General features: G+C 35.5%; 1 protein-coding gene across 3 annotated transcripts in view; it reads left to right on the forward strand.

Annotated features, from left to right (window-relative positions):
* LOC106085769 (flotillin-2) overlaps window positions 1–21,012 on the forward strand; it is a 163,582-nt gene extending 142,570 nt beyond the window's left edge. For 2 of the 3 annotated variants that reach the window (XM_013250176.2, XM_013250177.2), the window contains 3 exons: window positions 19,411–19,978; window positions 20,040–20,223; window positions 20,285–21,012. In XM_013250176.2, the coding sequence (XP_013105630.2) occupies window positions 19,411–19,978; window positions 20,040–20,223; window positions 20,285–20,464 (932 nt within the window). In that variant the 3' untranslated portion in view covers window positions 20,465–21,012. Of the gene's footprint in view, window positions 1–19,142; window positions 19,284–19,410; window positions 19,979–20,039; window positions 20,224–20,284 lie in introns of all 3 variants that reach the window. The other variant, XM_013250178.2, reaches the window with a different exon arrangement.
* The last annotated feature ends 838 nt before the right edge of the window (window positions 21,013–21,850 follow it).

Here is a 21,850-nt window from a genome sequence, read left to right on the forward strand (position 1 = left end):
GACCGTACTTCGCACAGTTGTTAAGAGTCAAAAATGCAAATTTTGTCCATGAACATTTCACTAAGGAACAGAGACGAACTTCTCACATATCAATGTGTGCAGTCCGATTCAAGTTTAAGCTCAATGATAAGGGGCCTCCTTTTTGTAGCCGAGTCCGAACGGCGTGCCGCAGTGCGACTCCTCTTTGGAGAGAAGTTTTACATGGCATAGTACCTCACAAATGTTGCCAGTATTAGGAGGGGAAAACCACCGCTGAAAATTTTTTCTGATGGTCTCGCCAGAATTCGAACGCAGGCGTTCAGCGTCATAGGCGGACATGCTAACCTCTGTTAAGAGTCATAACATAAAATTTCATCTAAATCGGATAAAAATCGCGGCTTGTAAGGGGTCAAGAAGTCAAACCGGCAATAGGTTTATATAGGAGCTATATCATATTCTTGACCGATTTAGACTGTATTTGGCTCAGTTGTTGCAAGCCATAACAGAACACTTTATGCAAAATTTCAGTCAAATCGGACAAAAATTGCGGCTTCCAGGGGCTCAAGAAGTGAAATCGGGAGATCGGTTTATATGGGAGCTACATATATAAGGTTCTTGGCCGATTTAAACCGTACTTAACACAGTTGTTGGAAGTCATAACAGAACACCATGTGGAAAATTTTAGCCAAATCGGATGAAAATTGAGACTTCCAAGGGTTCAAAAAGTCAAATTGGGAGATCGGTTTATATGGGAGCTTTATCCAAATCTGAACCGATATGGCCCATTTTCAATCCCCGATGACCTACATCAATATTTAGTATCTGTGCAAAATTTCAAGCGGCTAGCTTTACGCGTTCGACTGCTATCGTGATTTCGACAGACGGACGCACGGACATGGCTAGTTCGACTCAGAATGTCGAGACGATCAAACAAATATACACTTTATGGGGTCCTAGATCAATATTTCGAGGTGTTACATACAAAATAACTAGGTTAGTGTACCCCCATCATATGGTGGTGGGGTATAAAAAAACAACTTCACTAGAATATTTCAAAAAAAAAAATTCAATAGAAAAAAAATATTTTTTTTTTTCATTTTCCAGGTTTTTCTTTTGCCTGTTAGGGCGCAGATCATTAAATTATTGTTTGTTTCTCTTTCGAGAAGAGCTTTCCTTTTCGATTTGCAAAGAAAATCTCCGATCATTGAGCTTGTCTCGAAAGAGGGGACGGACCCTCCCCCTTACCCTATTTTTCTAAAACACAAGATCTCGGAGATGGATGGTGCGATTTAAGCGAAATTTTGTGTGCCGTCTTATAGTAACCTACAAATAAAAATGTTGGTATCTAAATTTCGGATAGAGTACCTAGGGGACCGCCCCATCCCCAAAACCTACCAAATATACATAAACACCAATTACGATAATATGGGACTAAAATGAAAGGTATTTAAGATTAGAAAACATATCTGATATCCAATTGTCGGACCAAGTGTTTGGGGGAACACCGCAACCCACAAAATACCCCTAAATCGGACATATTTACCGACCATGGCAATATGGGACTCAAATGAAAGATATTTGCGAATAAAATATTAATCTGATATCCAAATTTGGGACAAAGTTTCTGAGGGTCCACCCCTCCCCCACAACACCCCCAAACAGGACTTATTTACTGACCATGGCAATATGGCGCCTACATAAAAGGTATTTGAGCGTAGAACACGAATCTGATATCCAGATGTGGGTCCTTCCATCCCCAAGAACATCTCCCAAAGAAGACAAATTTACGACTATAGCAATATGCGGCTCAAATGAAATGTCTTTGGGAGTAAAGCACGAATCTGATATCAATATTCGGGAAAAAGTATCTATGGTACCACCCCACCCCCAAAACACCACCCATATAGCTCAAAAAAGAGGAATTTAAGAGTTGAGCCCCAAACTGATATATATTTTCAGGGCCAAGTTACTGAGTGAGCGCTCCATCCCTGAAAACACCCCTCAAACCCGTCATATTTAGCGACTATGGGAATATGGGGCTCATATGAAAATATTTGGGAGTAGACCACGAATCTGATATTAACATTCGGGACCAACTGTCTAGAGGACGTACCACCCACCATATAAAAACCTCCAAATGGGACGTAATTGCCCAATTTTAGGGCCCATACCCCACACCGTTTATATTTGCTGACATTTGCTAGAAGGGGTTTAAATGAAAAGTATTTGAGATTAGAAAATTAATTTCATATCCCATTTTGAGGCCAATGGCAACATGGGGTTCAAATAATTGAGATTTGAGAGTAGAGCACGGTGCTGATTTATTTTCAGGGCTAAGTGTTTGGGGAACAATCCCACCCAAAATACCCCTAAATCGGATATATCTACCGACAATGTCAATGGGGCGCAAATGGAAAATATTACTCCCCAATATTAGCACGAAATTGATACCGACTTTCGGTACCAATTTTATGTTGGTCTACCCATTCTCCAAAACACCCCACAAACAGCAATTGTTTACTGACCATCGCAATATGGGACTCAAATAAAGGTATTTGGGAGTAGAATACGAATCTGATATCCAAATGTAGGGCCATGTATTTGGGGAACCTCCTCTTTCCCAAAACACTCCCTTAAGAGAAAAAATTTACCGACCATGGCAATATGTGGCTCAAATGAAATGTATTTTAGATTAGAAATCGAATTTGATAACCAATTTTGTGGCCAAGTAAGGAGACGCCTCATCCAATAAATTCCCCTTAAACAAATGGAAAATGGGGTTTAATTGAATAGTATTTGCGCGTAGAGCACGATGCCAATATTTTTTTGAGTGTATGGGGGACCACCTCACTCACGAAAACACCCTTAAATCGGACATATATATTTACAGATATGTTGCTCAAATTAACGGTATTTGGGAGTAAAGAACGAATTTGATATCTATTTTCAGGGCAGAGTGCCAGTGCCCGCCCAGCCCCAAAACACCCTCCAAGTGGTTCATATTTACCGACCTTGGCAATATGGGGCTCAAATTAAAGGGATTTGGGAGTGCAGTTAGAATTTGATATCCATATTTGAGTTGAATTGTCTGAGATGCCATCCCTCAGAAAAACAAAAAACGATAGTGATATTCAATTCAAGAGCCATGTGTTTGGGGAGCCGCCGCACCCTAAAATACCTCCCTATTATACAAAAGCTATTTGGGGTGGAAATTGATTGTTTTTGGGGAAATTGGTACTCTTTTTCGAGACAAAAACCCAGGGGTTCACCCCACCCCCAAACAGAACTTATTTACCGAGCATGCCATTATGGCGCTCATGAAAAATGTATTTGAAAGTAGAGCACGAATCTTAAATTTACTTTAGGGGCCAAGTGTCTGGGTGGTCACCCCACCCCCGAAATACACCCTAAGCCGGAAATATTTACCATAACGTAATATAGGACTTCAAAGAAAGGCATTTGGGAGTAGAGTGAAAATTTGCTCAGGAGCCGAGCAGGGGCATTCCGATTCAAGTTTAAACACAATGATCAGGGATCTCTTTTATAGACGAGTCCGAACGGCGTGCCGCAGTACGACACCTCTGGGGAGAATTTATTACATATCCATGCATGGCATGGTACCTCGTAAATGTCGCCAGCATTATGAGGGGATAACAACCGCTTTAAATTTTGTCAGATGTTCTTGTCAGGATTCGAACGTTGGCGTTCAGTGTCATAGGCGGAGATAGACTACAGTGGCACGAATTCGATATTCACATTCATGGGGAAGTGTCCCACCCTAAAAAGAAAGAAAAGTGCGGTTAATTTTCTATAAAAATAAAATTTTGACAATATACTCTATGAAAATTTAATTTTGTTAACATTTTCTAGGACAAATTTTCTTAAAAAAATCAAATTTTCTTTCTAAGTTGAAATTGTAATTCTTTGGTATGTCTTTATTTTGAATATTTTCTCCAAATTGATAAACCAATTCAAAATAACTTTTAATGAAAGTCATGCTGACGATGATATTGATGTGTCATTAAAGGACATTTTGATTTGGAATTTGTATCATTAATGAGGGTATTTAAAGGCAATTAAAACAAAAGAGAACTCATAAGGAAACAAAGACAGCTCAATTGTGGGTTTCATTTTGGTGAAATGGAGGGAGGGGGTGGGGTGAGGCTTCCATTATCCTCGTCCGTGGCCAAAACAAACAACAACAAAAAGCCCAAAACGTAAAATGTTTAAAAGTTCTTTTTGTTGTTTTGTTTACCATATCCCCTTCTAACACGAATGAGGATGAACAACATAATGAAATACAAAAAAGTTTCGTGACACATATAACTTTTGCCATGGTTTTGACCTAAAACGTTTCCCCCCCTCCCACCCGCTACTACTAACCCACGAAAGGAAGGAATCTATAATCACTGGTGGTTGTAGAAGAACAAAAGTTCCTCAAATAACTTTGCCAGATAGGAAATGAAAGCCCAAAAGTGTTTTGGTGATAGTGGCATTCTAGCGTCCTTGTAGAAAGAAGGAGTAGTAGGGGAATCAAGGGGGGGACTCCTAACAAAGCATTTAATATGCCTTTTACTCTTGAGATAGTACCCAAATCAGTAAATGTTAACAATATTCCCCACCTCAACTTCCCTCAACGAAGCAGCTGAGTACAGCTCCATCACATCACTTAATGTCTGCTGTCCTATCCTACTCACTTGATATTCTTTGGTTTTGTTTTTTTTTTGCTTTTCGTGTACTATAAGGACCTCAACAGCTGTCAATCACAATTGATGATGTATGGCAGGAGTAATGATAAAGTGTTTTCTTATCGCCTAGCAAGCAAAAGGCGACCAGGAGCAAATGTCTTTGGCAAATAATTAATAAGAGCACAGGCACAGGCACAGCACAATTTAATACCCAGCAAAGTACTTTAATATGCAATAGAAAAACCTACATAGATGAGATGGGCTATTGAAAGTAGATGAATTTACTTTGAATATTTTAATTTGGAATAGTGGGCCTTTGGCAGAGTTGTGACTTAATAGCTGATATTGACAAAATATTATTTCTATAGGAAATTTTTTAAAATTTTTATTTCTATAGAAAATTTTTTCAAAAATTTTATTTCTAAAGGAAATTTTGTCAAAATTTAATTTCTATAGAAAACTAGCTGGACAGGACCCGCTTGGCTGCGCCTACTTGCACTCTCTTATTTTACTTGAGCCCTTTACTGGCAAGGTGAGGAAAAAAAGTCCTGTTTGGGGCCGCTGGTACGGCCTTTCAGATATTTCACCCCAATTTGGATATGATATTGGTGCTCTGCTCCCAAATTTCTTTCATTTGAACCTTATATTGCTTTGGTCGGTTAATATGTCTGGTATGAGGGTGTTTTTGGGGGTGAGTTGGACCCCCATGTATCAGACTCGTGCTGTAGTCTCATTTCATTTGACACTACTTTACTTTAATTGGCTATGACAGAATATTTGTTCCACTAGCCGAACGTAGAATAGCGTTCCAAGCGCCTGAAGCTCCTGCGCTCATTCTAAAATCTCTGACACCAAGTTTCGAGGTGTCTCAATTGTTTAAATTTTCTTTTGGCGGGCTTTGAGGGTGGGGCGGCCACCCTAGACATCCCACCTTAAATAAGTATACCAAATTTTCGGTTTTTGAGTTATTATAAACAAACTAAATTTCAGGTAAATCGCTCTATCCATCTCCTAGATTTCGCGTTTTTGAAAAAAGGGTAAGGGGAGGGTCCGCCCATTAAAATTTGGATGTAGCCAAACCCTTTGCCTCGAAAGTGAATATCAGATTCATGCTCTACTCCCAGAAACCACATTTGAGCTACATCGTCGTCCCTGAAATTCGTTTACCCATTCGGTTAACATGTCCGTTCGGGTGGGTTTTGGGATAGGGCTTCCCCCCATCCCAAAATTTTGTTAAAATTTTATAACTTAAAAAAATTTTGTAACATTTTTGTGGCTGTTTTCATAATCCATTCCTTTAATCAAAATTTTTTATTTCTAAAATTTACACTGCTAAACCGTTCAACAGTGCTATAAATATTTTTTTTTAATTCTCAGCCCTCATGTAAATTATGATCATATTAAGTTCTCCCATTTGTCAAGCTGTTTATAGAGTACAGGGTGCATCAAAAGATACTCCCCAATTTTTTGCCATGTGATTTTTCCCGCCAAGTTTTCATCTTTTTGCTCCACCCTTTATTATCTTCTCTAGCATTTCCCTTCGATTGTACTTGCCTTATAAAATTTTAACGATTTAATTTTACTGTCTCATAAATACTGCACCAACTGGTGGAGACATGGCAGCAATGTGCATTTAAAATGCATTTTTAATGGCTTCTAATTTGCAATCTCATAGAATAAACCACCACACAATACTCAGGCACATCTGCTCGAGCGGTTGTAGTGGAATGTTTCTAACAAAGTCGTTTTACAATAGGAGCAACTTTCTTCAAGTATAGTAATTTATGACGAATTATTTATTTCACACTAATTAAGTTGTTGGGTGGTGCTAATTTTTTAAGAAAAATTAGACATATCATAAAGCCAAATGAGTTATTTAATAAATTAGATATATCGTAAAACTAAAAAAAACAGAAATTAGCAAGAAAAATAATGTGGCGATATAAGCGAAAAATCATAGCATAAAGAAGACTATAAAATTTGGTTTTATCACAAAACGACGATTAAATGAAAAATAACCCAAAACAGTCATATGGGCCGACCGGCACTATATGCAAATGTAAATTTGCCTATGAATATTCCATTAAGGAACGGAGGTAAACTTCTCACATATCAATAAGTGCAGTCCGATTCGAGTTTAAGCCCAATGATAAGGGGCCTCCATTTTATAGCCGAGTCCGAGCGGCGTGCCGCAGTGCGACACCTCTTTTGAGGAGAAGTTTTTACATGGCACAGTATCTCACAAGAGAAGTTCATTGCAGAGAGCTTAAAATGGATGAAAATGGCTGAAAAATTGTGTATTCAAATTTTGTTCGTTATAGAGAACAATTCGTTATATAGAAGTTCGACTGTAATGGTTATACATACATTTGCGTATGTGTAAAATTAATTATTAACACGTATACGCTCTATTGTACCACAAATTCTTATAAATTCTTGATATTGATGTGCTACACACTACTACAACAACAACAACAATTTTTTTTATTGTGTATTCCCTTAAATAACGTCTGACTAGACAACTTTAGCCTGTAAGTCTGATTCGTTTTTATACCCACCGTCATAGGATGGGGAGTATACTAATCTAGTTATTCAGTTTGTAAACACATCGAAATATTTGTCTGAGACCAATATTCCGATCGTCTTCAAATTTTTTTCTCGTCCTAGAGACGAACCCTATTAAAATTGGAAAAAATCGGTTCAGATTTGGATATAGCTCCCATATATATGTTTGTCCGATTTGCAATAATAATGCAATAAAATGAGAAAGAAGGAAGAAGGAAAAAGAAGGAAGGATTTTCTCTTCACTCTCGACATTACTGGTGAATTTCATAGAAATCGGTTCAGATTTAGATGTATTGGGTTTCCCAAAAAGTAATTGCGGATTTTTCATATAGTCGGAATTGACAAATTTTTTCACAGCTTGTGACTCTGTAATTGCATTCTTTCTTCTGTCAGTTATCAGCTGTTACTTTTAACTTGCTTTAGAAAAAAAGTATTAAAAAAGTATATTTGATTAAAGTTCATTCTAAGTTTTACTAAAAATGCATTTACTTTCTTTTAAAAAAATTCGCAATTACTTTCTGGCAACCCAATAGCTGTCATTTATGTATATCGTCCGACTTTCACTTCAAGAGCCACTGAGAGCGCATTTATTTACCAATCTTGCCAAAACTTTGTACAACGCTTTCCTCGGCAACTACTTCAATATTTGAGAAGTTTGTTCCAAATCGGTTCAGATTTAGATATAGCTCCCATATATATGTTCGTCCGATTTTGAGAAATATTCCAATAAAGTGCCCATTTATTAACCGATTCTCTCGCAATTTGGCAGGAGGAATTTTCTTATGATTATCAAAATTACTGGCGAATTTCATAGAAATCAGTTCAGATTTAGATATAGCTGATTTTCACTTCTGGAGTCACTGCGAGCGCATTTATTGACCAATCTTGCCAAAACTTTGTACAACGCTTTCCTCGACGACTACCACAATTCGTATGATTGATAATACCTATATGCTCTACACTACACCCTTTGAAGTCATAAGCAATACTTTGCAAACTCAGTATGCCACTTGCTCTTCCTCATGCCAGATACTCCACCTGCGCCTCATTTTGCCATGTCCTCAAAAAAGACAGGTTGGCACCTTTTATGTAATTATGGAGCAACTTTGGACTGTCCCAAAGGTACAAAATTCGATAGGTGATCCATAATTTAGTTAACAAGGTACACTGATAAAATTGCGTATGATTTATATTAATTAAATAATAGTACTTATACGCTCTAGACTCTTAAGACACCCTCGATAGTGAACAAATAACGGTGCAGGTCCTTTAGAAGCTAAACAAATAATTTCCTTTTACAGCTAGTATTAAATTAAATTTATGTATGATCGATTTTATTTAAATATCAACTATACCCTTTATAGTCATAGACGAAAAAGTCAGTCTATAACCTGATATAGCTCCCATGTAAACCGGTCTCCCCATCATCCTTGTTCGGTTCCTAGAAACTTTAATTTTTGCTGGTTTGACAGAAGTTTGGTATATATGGAATAAAATTATGCCCTAAAACTAAATTTATTTTATATAAATTTTTAGCCGAATCCTTGGTGATGGGTTTCCAAGATTCGGCCCGGCCGAACTTAGCACGCTTTTACTTGTCTGATATAAAATGTTAACTTCTTAAATAATTTTATATCTCATCCATTAAAGTTGATTTCATTTAGTTTCATCAACACAATTGAATTTATTGTCAAGTTTTTTTTTTCTCACTATAACCTTCTACCTCAACACCCTCCCTTAAATATATATCCTTCATATTTTCCTTAACCTATACAAGCAAAATATTCTTGTTCCTTGTCATTTACAGTCATATTTATGGCATAGTGTTCGTTGTCTTGTTTATTGCTGGCTTCTATGCGCTTCGACAAAAATTAAATAAAAATTTCTCAACAAGAAAGCTTTGCCATGCTTTGGTTTTTTCCATTCTTTAACTTCCGGTGAAAGTGTCATGGCATTTTTTTGCATTTGACTTTCTATTGTCATTGGTTAGAGGGGAAGAATTTGACTTAAGCTACGGTTGGAGGGAGAAAAAAAATTTGGTTTGAGAACTATGGGGGGGGGAGCAAAAAAAAACCTTGTCCTTAGTTAATGGCATTGAAGCCATTTGGGGAATGACATTGAAGTTGGATGGCATTTTAAGTTGAGTTGGGGTACGACTGAATGAAATTGATTTTAATTTTTATTATGCAGCAATGTGTGGTTTCTGGCAAGAAAACAAATGCTGAACAAAATACCGCAAAGAAGCCCAGGTTATCTTAACCAATAACCAATCGTTAATGGTTTAATTATCAATTTGCTTTTGGACAAATTAATCTTATCCAATCTCCTCAATTCATTTGCAGACTAAACTTTTGGGTGTTAATTTCACCAAATCCTCCATTGTTTGGCACACATAGTTAGTTTATAACTTTTACCAGTTAATCAACTGGCAACCTTCATTATCGGCCTCTAGCCCAAACAAAGACACAGCAAACAAAAATGTAATTAAAATGTGGTTAACAATCCATGAAAATGACTGCGAACATGATAAGTGTAAATGGCCTTAGAACCCTAGAAAACTTGCTTTAGGCTATTCTATTTTAACCATTTTATTTGTTCATAAACTTGGGAAGATCTAACACTCGAATGAGCAAACAAACATACAAAAAGTTTGGCGTGTCCAAAGTAAAGGAGCTAACAAATTTTTTCTGTCATTTTATAATAAAGAAGGTCATTAAACCTTTTTTTTTAATGTTGAAACAAGATGTTAATGTAATTTGTTGTTAGGTTTGCAATTGAGATTTGGAAGTTTTAAAAGTGAACTGAATTATTGCCTCGCCTTCTTTGCTAAGGCCACACAAAATTGAAGCACAGTGGTGGAGAAGGAGCTTAATTACAGTATGAAGCACTTTTTGTTTTTGAATAGAATCAAGAAAAATACTAGCGTTCAATTATGTTCGGCCAAACCTAGCACCATGGATAACATATGAGATCTTTGCTGAATCAAAAGAAGTTAGGCCCTCTAGGGGCTCAAGAAGTCTAATCGGGTAATCCGGCAATCGTTTTATAAAGGAACTGTATCAATTTATGAACCAATTCAGACCACACCTAAAAAAGAAGTTGGAGTTGATAGGAAAAGTCATTCAGTCAAATCGAATGTAAACTGCATCTCTAGGGTTTCAAGAAATCAAATCGGGTATTTGGTTAATATGGGGAATATATCAAGCTATAAACCTATTCGGATCATATCTGGCACGGACGTTGGAGGTCGTAGGATATGACATTGCCCAAAATTTTTGTCAAATCAGATATAAAATTCGCCCTCTATGGCCCCAAGAAGTCTAATCGAGAGATGGTTTTATATGAGAGCTACATAAGTTTATGCCCCGATTCAGACCAAACTTGGCATGTAGGTTCAAGATCGTAGAAAATACGGTTGTGCTCAATTTCAGCCAAATCAGACTATAATTGCTCCTTTTTGGCACGAATGTTAGAGGTCTTAGTTGAAGTCATTGTACAAAAATGTCAATCTCTCTGGGGGCTCAAGAAATCACATCGGAAAATGGATTTATATGGTAGCTATATCAGGTTATGAACCGATTCTTACCATTACTGATAAGGGTGTTGGAGATCATAGGAGAAGTCATTGTGCAAAATTTCAGTCAAATCAAATAGGAATAAAAGCCCTCTAAGGGATCAAGAAGTCAAAACAGGAGATCGATTTATGTGGGAGCTTTATCAATGGGGATATGGGATATTGGAGGTCATAGGAGAAGAAATGTTGCGCCCTCTAGAGAATCAAGAAGTCGAAACGGGAAACCTAATTTCTATGGCAGCTATATCACGCTATGCAGAAACTTCTCCCCAAAGAGGTGTGGCCCACCGTTCGGAATTGGTTATAAAAAGGAGGCCTCTTATCATTGAGCTTAAACTTGAGTCGGACAGCACTCAATGCTATGTGAGAAGTTTGCCCCCTGTTCCTTACAGGTATATTTAAAAGAAAATGTGCATGTTTTGTATCCTTTGGTGGAGGGTATAAAATTAGAAGAACATTCCCCCCTTTTTGATCGTTTTTGTACATATTCACCTTAAGATTCTTCTCAATCTTAACATTTTAGGTATATGAAGTCAATATTCTAGGAAAATTCGATGGAAGTTTGAAAACTTATATTACAAGGTACCCCTATCAAACTGAGTATGATTGATATTATTTAATTAATAATAATACGTATACGCTCCAGTATATCCATAATGGCAATATAAAAACATTTCTAACTCCATAAAGTTTTTGATGGACGAAACATACCGGTTTCTTTCCTTTTTTATCTTAACATAAACATTATTTTGCCATTTGGAAATTTACTCTCAAAATTTAAAAAAGCTATTTGTAATGCGTATGATTGATAATAACTATTGGGTTGCCCAAAAAGTAATTGCGGATTTTTTAAAAGAAAGTAAATGCGTTTTTAAAAAAACTTAGAATGAACTTTAATCAAAAATACTTTTTTTACACTTTTTTTCTAAAGCAAGCTAAAAGTAACAGCTGATAACTGACAGAAGAAAGAATGCAATTACAGAGTCACAAGCTGTGAAAAAATTTGTCAACGCCGACTATATGAAAAATCCGCAATTACTTTTTGGGCAACCCAATATATGCTCCCCTTTGAAGATCCTTTGTAGTCATAAGCAAAACATTGCAAACTCAGCCTATTATGCTTAGTTCCCTAAAAGGAAAAAAACCCTTCCACTTGCCCTTCCTCGTGCCAGATATACCACCTGCGCCTCATTTTGCAAAGTCTTCAAAAAAGACAGGTTGGCACTTTTTATGTAATTATAGAGCAGCTTTGGACTGTCCGAAAGGTACAAAATTCAATAGAAGATCCATAATTTATTTAACAAGGTACACTCCTAAAACTACGTATGATTGATATTAATTAAATATAATACTTATACGCTCTAGACTCTAAAGACACCCTCGATAGTCAACAAATAACGGTAAAGGTCTTTTAGAAGCTAAACAAATAATTCCCTTTTACAGCTAGTATTAATCACAAAATTAAATTTATCTTTTAAAAACTCAACATAAGTTGAAAAATCCTTACGTATGATCGATTTTATTTAAATAATAATACGCCCTGCTATGCCTTTTATTACCATAAACGAAAAATTCAAATTTCAAACTTAGTACATTATGCTCAGTGCAGAAAAAAAGAAAACAAAAAGGCTCTTCTTGCTACGGGGGAATAAGTTTTCTTCTTATGAGCGATCAAAATTTTAAGTCCATAGAATAATTAAGGCTTTATCCGATTTTTTTTCACCATCAACCATAAATTCTATCTAGGCAAGATCCTGCAATAGACCCAAAAAAGACTGATTGACACCTTTTATGTAATTATTGAACATTATTGAGAATCTTTCGAATATCCCATGCGTCCATGGTTTTAAAATTCGATGAGAGCTCCATAATTATTTAACATGGTACACTCTCAAAAGTTAGTATGAGTGATATTAATTACATAATAATACGTATACGCTTTAGTATACCCATTGTAGGTATAAGCAGATCGTTTGTGCTCTGTTCGTTTTTCCTATCCCCGCGGGCATAGGAATTTATGAGCGGTTGTGTTTTAAAACCCTTCTATACCCTAATAAAAAAAAACGATTCAGGTCTTGTTGAAGCTAAAAATGTAAATCCTCTTTTGCGACTGACTACTTAAATCTAACCTAACCTAACCTTTGCAACTAGCAACACGCAAAATAAAGTTTTTTTTTAAATCTAAATTTAATTATTCGCCCAACTCTAACTAAAAATTTTTGTTTTCACATAAAGCCAAAGTATTATACATGCCACATAAGTTGAAATATATATGCGTATGATTGATTTAATTAAATATTAATACGTATACGCTCTATTATACCACGTTTGATATAAACGAAATATTTAAAATTAGACCATTTGCTTAGTACATAAAAAGCAAAACAAAACACCTGCTCTTTCTACAGAGAAATCTATCTTCTTCACACGAGCCATTAAGATTTTAAGTCCATAGACAAATTAAGCCTTGACCGATTTTGTTCATTTTCAGCTATATGTTCCACCTGTGCCAAAACCCACCAAGACCCCAAAAAACCTGATTGGCACCTTTTATGTAATTATTGAGCAGCTTTGACTTATCTAAACCTAAACCTACAACTATAAGGGGTATACTAGAGCGTATAAGTATTTTTATTTAATCAATATCACTCATACTTCGTTTTAAGAGTGTACCATGTTAATTCCACGAGAGTTTCATGGAGTTATCAGACTCACTAAGACGTTTTCGTCCATTATAATACCACTGGAGAAGGAAAATGCCGTTTAGTTCCTACTAACAACTTACGAAAGTTTACATTCGCTAATTCAGGCAAAGAAGTGATCGCCTTCTGACTGTCAGTGCGGGACACATACACAGCAGATATTCTACAGTCTCTTCTTCCTCGACGTTCACACAGCTTCAGTAAAAGTCGTTAATTGCAACCTACAGTGTGTCACATGTTTTCCGTTTGGACAGTGACTAATCGAGGTGCCCAACTTAAGGGACCTGTAAAAGGCGCCCGGACAACCTAGAATCTTGAAATTTTGCACACGATCTCGCTACACCTCAGCGCTAACCATTTCAGGGTTCTTCGGCTCAGACAGAATTTTCCCAACAACCTCCGACAAACGCATATCAGTAACAACCTCTTCTGACACCATGTTGTCCGTTGGAGAGTTTCCCGGGATATGTATATCAACGAGTAGATCAAGAGTTTCCTCACTAGACTTCGTTCATACATTTTCTGACTTCTGAATATATCTCACCGAAAAAGGTTGCGAGGATACGATCTTCCTTAGCCTAGAAGCCTCAGATGTATCCTTTACAGAGCTGCAGAATTTCACCCAGTATTTATGCTGAACCTTTCTCAACTCGCCCTTGTATTTGCTTAGCTCACCCTTACACAGAAAAAAATAACTCTTAGAAAAAACCAACTACCAAATTTGTATGTGAAACGTTACATTCTCAACGAGTTTTAGCATTGAATCGAAGACGTTATTTGTTGAAGTACCTAAGTAAGACTGTACAAGAGACTTGACAAACAAAGATATTGAAATTTTGTGAACTTTCAACAAATTCTTTTGTTGAGGTAGTTGTTAAAATAGGCGTACTATCATGTGGAGCAGAAAACTACCATGCCATTCAAGTCTCCCGGTCGCAAAAAAAATATTTTTTTTTTCATTAAACTTATTTTAGAATATTCGGCATAAAAAATATGAATTTCGTATTCAGAAATAAAATTTTAGAGTGGTTTTTTTAACCTGCTTAATTGAGACACTTATTACTGTGCAGCAGTACGTATTGATTTAATTCATCATAAAGAAGATGATGTCGGTAGGCTAGAGGATGCGAGCAAGACTATCAAACATGAGATCATGAGTTCAATACTCTGCGGCAACAAAATTATTTAATTATTTGTTATTAAGGGTAATAGTAGAGCTTGACAGAGGAAAACCCGAGAGCAGCAGTAAAACAAAAGAGACAAAGTAGCGCGAGCCGAACAAAGAAACAAAAAGAAAATAAAAACACCACCCGAAGCAAAGCACATGTGATGGCTGGTTAGATGATTTTTTGCCTTGCTTATGGATATATTGTTGTTGTTATATGTTGGCTTGCAAAGAGTGTTTTTCAACAGCAAATTTGTACCTTGTGTCGTTGAGATTCAAAAAAAAAATTTTGCAGGAAAATTAACAAATTTCGTAGTTGTTTTTTCGACCAAAGTTGTTGTTTTTCAAAATAATTTTTATCTGTATAGACTTCACAATCGTGGCTTTTCGGCAGGGCGAATGTTATAAGCAAAATGTTTCTGGTTCCATAACTCCTTTTGAAAGCAAAACGTAATCTCGACACATCGAACCACTTTGTAGAGGGACATTTCAGTTGCTAGGCAATGATAAGGGGCAATCATTGATCAGACAGTACTCATTGATGTGTGAGAAGTTTACTTACCCCGATTCCTTAATGGAATGTTCATGGACAAATTTGCATTTGCCTTTGAGATAAGCTTGTGTCCAGCTCTGTTTAGATCTAAAATGGAGAATTTGCCTTTTTTTAATTTTTCAGTTCGAATCAAATATTTCAAACCTTTTTTTTTCTCTTTATTAAAATTTATTTTAAATGCACTACCTTAAATCCCTTTCCCCGCTTTATTCTAAAAAATATAATTAAAAAAAATCTAAAATATTTTGAAATTTATTCAAAATACGTTTCCCTTTCCCCTTCAATCAATCGATCTCATGACAATATTCATAAAATTTTAGAAAGCCCCTAAAACAATCACTTCAACCGTGATTATTTGTTATTATGTACTTTTGATTTATACACTACAAAAAACAAAAACAATTAAAGAACTCTTATCTTCCCCAATGCGCATAGTAATGACGTCAAAAGTTAAACAAAAAAAAAACTCATCGAAGACAATAACAAACTGTCGCAATTGTTTTTAGCAGTTACGATTTAAAATTTCCCATTAAAGTCGTTAGATAAGAACAAATTTATAATTTGATATTATTTTTATCTTACCCATCATGTTGACTCTGAAGTGAAATCAGGCACTTTTTTAAAACATTGTGATTATTTTTTTTTTCGTATTTTTGAAAGGGGAAAAATTTTTTTTTGATAATTTAAAATAAAATATGAAAGGCGATTTTTTTACATAGTCTGGAGATAATTGGAATTGAAAAGGGAAGCTATGTTTAGGGTGATGAAAAGAATGGTGGGGGTTTTTATAGAAGAAGTCATTAAGAAAATAGTTAAATAGTAACTGCCAGCCCCACTAACTTTGTGTCCACGCGCGGCCTAATGCTATAGCTTTCATCACAGCTTTACTGTCGTAAGAGTCTGACCAGACAGTCGCTACTGCCTCAAAATCGTCTCCGGAGACCTCAAATTAGCAAAGTGCCATCCAGAAGATGGGATGATACACTAACTCCTTAGAACTCTATTAAAACCCTTGTTACTAGACCCTTACGTATATACCAAAGGTCCTTAGAAAGTCCTCGGTGCATCCAGCCCACCTATTCCCATGAGGGAAACGATGAAACATCAATGATGTAAAGTTCAAGGAATCTCCTCTATAGCACATCTGCACCAATCTTAAACCCAGCAGTAAATAAAAGTGGCCCAAGTTCCAGGAACATCAGTCTGAAAGCAATATTCGTCTCCGAGCACTTGACATACAGAGGCAAGAGCATAGGATCGATTTTTTTCCTGAGCGCCTCCTTTGGGGCAATTATTTTCACTCTCGACATTAGTGCAGCCATGGTACTCTACAGCTTCTCTATCATCCTGCGGAGGCTACCTCTCTCCAGAGAATGCGTATATTGAGAGCTGAAATCATCCAATGCATCAGTGCCAACTCCACTAACGAACTAGCTTAAGGAACTAGTTCATTGGACGCCTCCTTTGGGCAATTAATTTCACCCTCGACATTAGTGGCGCCATGGTGCCCTGCAGCTTTTCCCTCATCCTGCGTAGGCTACCTCTCTCTAGAGCTTGAAACCAGACACCAGAGATGAGAATGCGTACATTCAGGGCCGAAAACAACCAAGCTATCGGTGCCAAACCAATAAATGAAATATCTGAAGGAATTCGTTCAATGAACTGAAATGAGTGGACATTTCGGTGAATTGCATTGCCCAACACTATGCAAAAGCAGCTGATCTGATTTTGGTTGCTTGAAAAATATATCCCCATCGGAAGTTCCACGGTCTCCAGGTTAGTTTTCAGAAAGCTATGCGTGCTGAGGACTTTTTGTGTAGCTTAAATGCATCATTGTTTTTCAACTCCGCACGGAATTTCCTTTTGGTCCATTTTTGACGTCATTTTTTAGGAACGAGAACAGATAAAAGTAGCTCACTGTACGAACTGAACAAGTGAACGAAGTACTAAACGTACCGAACTGTTGAACGAACTAGAAAACTAGCGACCTAAATTAATGAATTATTAAACGGTCTGAACGAACTAGTGAACTTACTAAACTAACTGAACGAACTAGTGAACTAACAACGAAAAAGTGAACTAACTGAACGAACTAGTAAACGAACAGGCAAAAGTAGCACACTGTACGAATTGAAAAAGTGAACGAACGAGGTACTGAACGTACTGAACTTTTGAACGAACTAGTGATCTAAGCTAATGAATTATTAAACGAACTAAACGAACTAGTGAACTCACTAAACGAACTAGTGAACTAATTGAACGAAATAGTGAACTAACTGAACAAAATAGTGAACTAACTGAACGAACTAGTAAACGAACTGAAAGAACTATGGAACTAACTGAACGATCCAGCGATCTAATGAACAAACTGAAGGGACTAGTGAACTGACAGGACGAACTTGTAAACGAACTGAAGGAACTATAGAACTAATTGAACGAACAATCTGAATGAACTAGTGAACTAAATGAACGAACTACTAAACGAACTTAACGAAGAAGCCAGTGTACTAAACGTACTATTAAACGAACTCCATGGTCTCCTGGTCCTCGATAGAAGTTGGATATTTGTTTGCCAGAAATTTAGGCATACTGAGGACTTTTTGTGAAGTCTAAAGGCCTCACTTACTGATTTCAATTTCACACAGAATTTCCTTTTTGCCCATTTTTAACGCCATTTTTTGAGGAACGTGGACAGACAAGTACTAAGTACTAAACGTACTGAACTGGTGAACGAACTAGTAAACATATTGCGCGAACTAGTGACTTAAATGAATGGACTATTAAATGAACTGAACAAACTAGTAAACTTAATGAACGAACAACTGAATGAAGTAGTGAACCAACTGAACGATTTAGTGAACTAACTGATGGAACTATAGAATTCACTGAACGACCTAGTGAACTAATGCACAATCTGAATGAACTAGTGAAATAACTTAACGAACTAGTAAACGACATGAACGAACTACAGTAGTAACTAAACGATATAGTGATCGAATGAACAAACTAAAGGAACTAGTCAACTAACTGAACGAACAAGTAAACGAACTTAACGAACTATTGAACTAACTAAACGAATTAGTGAACTAACGAACTAGAAATCTAACTAAACGATCTATTGAAATAACTGAGGTAACTAGTGAACCAACTGAACGGACTAGTGAACTAACTAAATTGCTTTTTTACCTATAGAACCATCCCCAAAATTATTCTGAAAAGGTGTCACAATCAAAAATTCCATAGACTCATTATGGTTATCCCCAATTAGAGTGGCTTTTTTATTTTCTCAGGATGCTGGAATTGCTGTGATCTACAAAGAGCCCTTTACGTAACACATATGCATAATTGTTGTCTTCCAATTTCCTTACAAAATTGCAATAGGTTTAACATTTTAATCTTCTGGTTTTCTTTTTGATGATGTGTAAGGCTCTTTGGTATTCGTTTCCTTCAGATTTCCTTCTTGAAGGCTCCAAAGAGCTTAACCATCATAGAAAGGATAATCTTTAGTATGATAATTACAACTCAAAATATAAAAAATCAAATCATGCTTGATTCTCCTTAAAACTCGTTTATAATTTAGATTTCTTTACAAAAAATTTTATTAAATTCTTCTTTTTTCGTTTTTTTAACCTTCTATCACTCGAAATTTAAAGCCCCTTTAACAGCCACACTTCTCCATACTTTTCCAAATAACATAAATAATACCCTCAAAGGCCGTTTATAGCATTGCTTATAGAACATTAATTGTGAACAGTTGGAAAAAACGCCAAAAGCAGAGCAAACCTTTAATTGCTATAGACTTTACTTAAAAAAAATTCGTGCAACCAACAAAAAATAGTGAACAGAAAACTATTAAAACCCAAACATAAAAAACAAACAAAATTTATATATAATTTCAAATTGTTGTTTTTGGTAGAAAAACCCCTATTTAAGCTCGTAAAATTTAATAGCTTCAGTTAAATAAAAGAAACAAACTCTAACTGAAAATGTCATTCGTATGGATGGGTGCTTTTAAATTAACCATGATATTGGGTCTCACCTATGCTGTAGTAACCAGGTAACAGCTTCAATGTGATTTAAACTAGACCATATGAATTTAAACTGGAAATGTTATAAGAAAATGAACATAAGCAAATACTCATACCATTTTTGCTTATTTTTTTTTATTTTTTTTTTTTTTACAGGAACTCTTACAGTCGAAGAGGTCTACAAAGACCGCGATCAATTCGCTGCCCTAGTACGCGAGGTGGCCGCACCTGATGTTGGTCGCATGGGCATCGAAATTCTCTCCTTCGTCATCAAAGATGTCTACGACGATGTGCAATATCTGGCCTCGCTTGGCAAAGCCCAAACGGCCATGGTTAAACGTGATGCCGATGCCGGTGTGGCAGAAGCCAATCGTGATGCCGGTATACGTGAGGCCGAATGCGAAAAGGGTGCCATGGATGTAAAATATTCGACCGATACAAAAATCGAAGACAATGCTCGTCTCTTCAAATTGCAAAAGGCCAATTTCGATCAAGAGACCAATACGGCCAAGGCTGAGTCGCAACTGGCCTATGAATTGCAGGCCGCCAAAATTCGCCAAAAGATAAGAAACGAAGAAATTCAAATCGATGTGGTGGAGAGACGTAAACAAATCGAAATCGAATCGCAGGAAGTACAACGTAAAGAACGTGAATTGATAGGCACTGTGAAATTGCCAGCAGAGGCTGAATCTCATAGGGTGCAGACCATAGCACAGGGTAAACAGTAAGTATTGGAGGAAAAATCTTGAGTTTAGAATTATTTATGGGATTGTTTTTGTTTTTAGATGTCAGACTATTGAAATGGCTCGTGCTGAGGCGGAGAAGATACGCAAAATCGGTGCTGCCGAGGCCCATGCCATTGAGCTGGTGGGCAAGGCCGAAGCTGAGCGCATGCGCATGAAGGCCCATGTTTATAAACAATATGGTGATGCTGCCATTATGAATATTGTCTTGGAATCTCTGCCTAAGGTTGGTGAAAAAAATTGTGTTTCAAAAATGTTTCCTCTATATTTTTCCCTTTTTTACTTAGATCGCTGCCGAAGTTGCTGCTCCTTTGGCCAAAACCGATGAGATTGTTCTCATTGGTGGCAATGATAATCTGACCAATGATGTTACCCGCCTGGTGGCCCAATTACCACCCTCCATCAATGCTTTGACCGGTGTCGATTTGTCCAAGGTCCTTTCGAAGATACCTGGGGCCAAAGCGTGAGAATTAGCACATATTTCCCAACACCATGGATTCGATGATCTGGCTATGGCTTGAGCATTGAATGAACGATATTAGACGACCCCCCTCTATACATATAACCCACTCCCGAACAAAACAAAAGGAATACTTAAACACAATGACGATGATGACGACAACAAAGATGGCGACCTTTATTAACATGATATTTAACGACAAAATATGGGAAATTATTAAAAAAACCAACAACAAGTGCATAGTGGAAATGAACTTAATAATGAACTTAAATGGAAAACAATCACCTAAAACATTTTTTTACAAAATGAAATTTATAACAAGAAAAACAAAAAACCGGAATATAAATAACAAACTAAGACAAAAAGAAACTGTACTATTAAAGAACAATTTAGGAAGAAACCAAGCATTTATAAACAAAAAAATCCATTTGTGTATGAAATTATTTTGTTTTTTTAGAAAATGTCTCAAAAATTGTATAGAACATTTGTAGAAAAACCAATATGGCTTAAATACACAACAACAACACTATAAACTGAGCATTCACACCAATACACTTTTTTGTTAAAAAAAACTTTTTATCATCGAAACTTTAATTTTTAAGTGATTTTTTTAAAGGATATGGTTTAGAAATGTTTTAAATAAAATAAAATAAAACAATAAAAAAATATAATAGAGTGCTATAAAATAAAATAAAAATAAAATAAAATAAAATAAAATAAAATAAAATAAAATAAAATAAAATAAAATAAAATAAAATAAAATAAAATAAAATAAAATAAAATAAAATAAAATAAAATAAAATAAAATAAAATAAAATAAAATAAAATAAAATAAAATAAAATAAAATAAAATAAAATAAAATAAAATAAAATAAAATAAAATAAAATAAAATAAAATAAAATAAAATAAAATAAAATATAATAAAATAAAATAAAATAAAATAAAATAAAAAAAAATAAAAAAAAATAAAATAAAATAAAATAAAATAAAATAAAGTAATATAAAGTAAAATAAAATAAAGTAATATAAAGTAAAAAAAAATTAAGTAATAAAAAAATTATATTAACAATAAAATATTTTATAAAAGAAATGGTGTCATACCGCCTCTCTACATAGTATATCTTTTTTTATTTATACAAGTTTTCCAGGTTTTTATTTTATATATTAAACTTGAACGTATTTTCAACTATTTAATTATTTATATCCAAACTTGTATTCAGGAATGCATAACAAACAGAATCTCTTATTTTTCCTCTAGAAACCATTGCAAATAATAAGTCGTTGTATAGCAGTTTACCAAAACTGTTATATATTGATAAAAATTCTCTATATCATGTATTTCTTTCGTTTGGAATCGTAAAAAAATTTGTAACAACATGTTTAAGTATTTTT

The sequence above is a fragment of the Stomoxys calcitrans genome, chromosome 4 (assembly GCF_963082655.1).
Source record: "Stomoxys calcitrans chromosome 4, idStoCalc2.1, whole genome shotgun sequence".
Lineage (NCBI taxonomy): Eukaryota > Metazoa > Arthropoda > Insecta > Diptera > Muscidae > Stomoxys > Stomoxys calcitrans.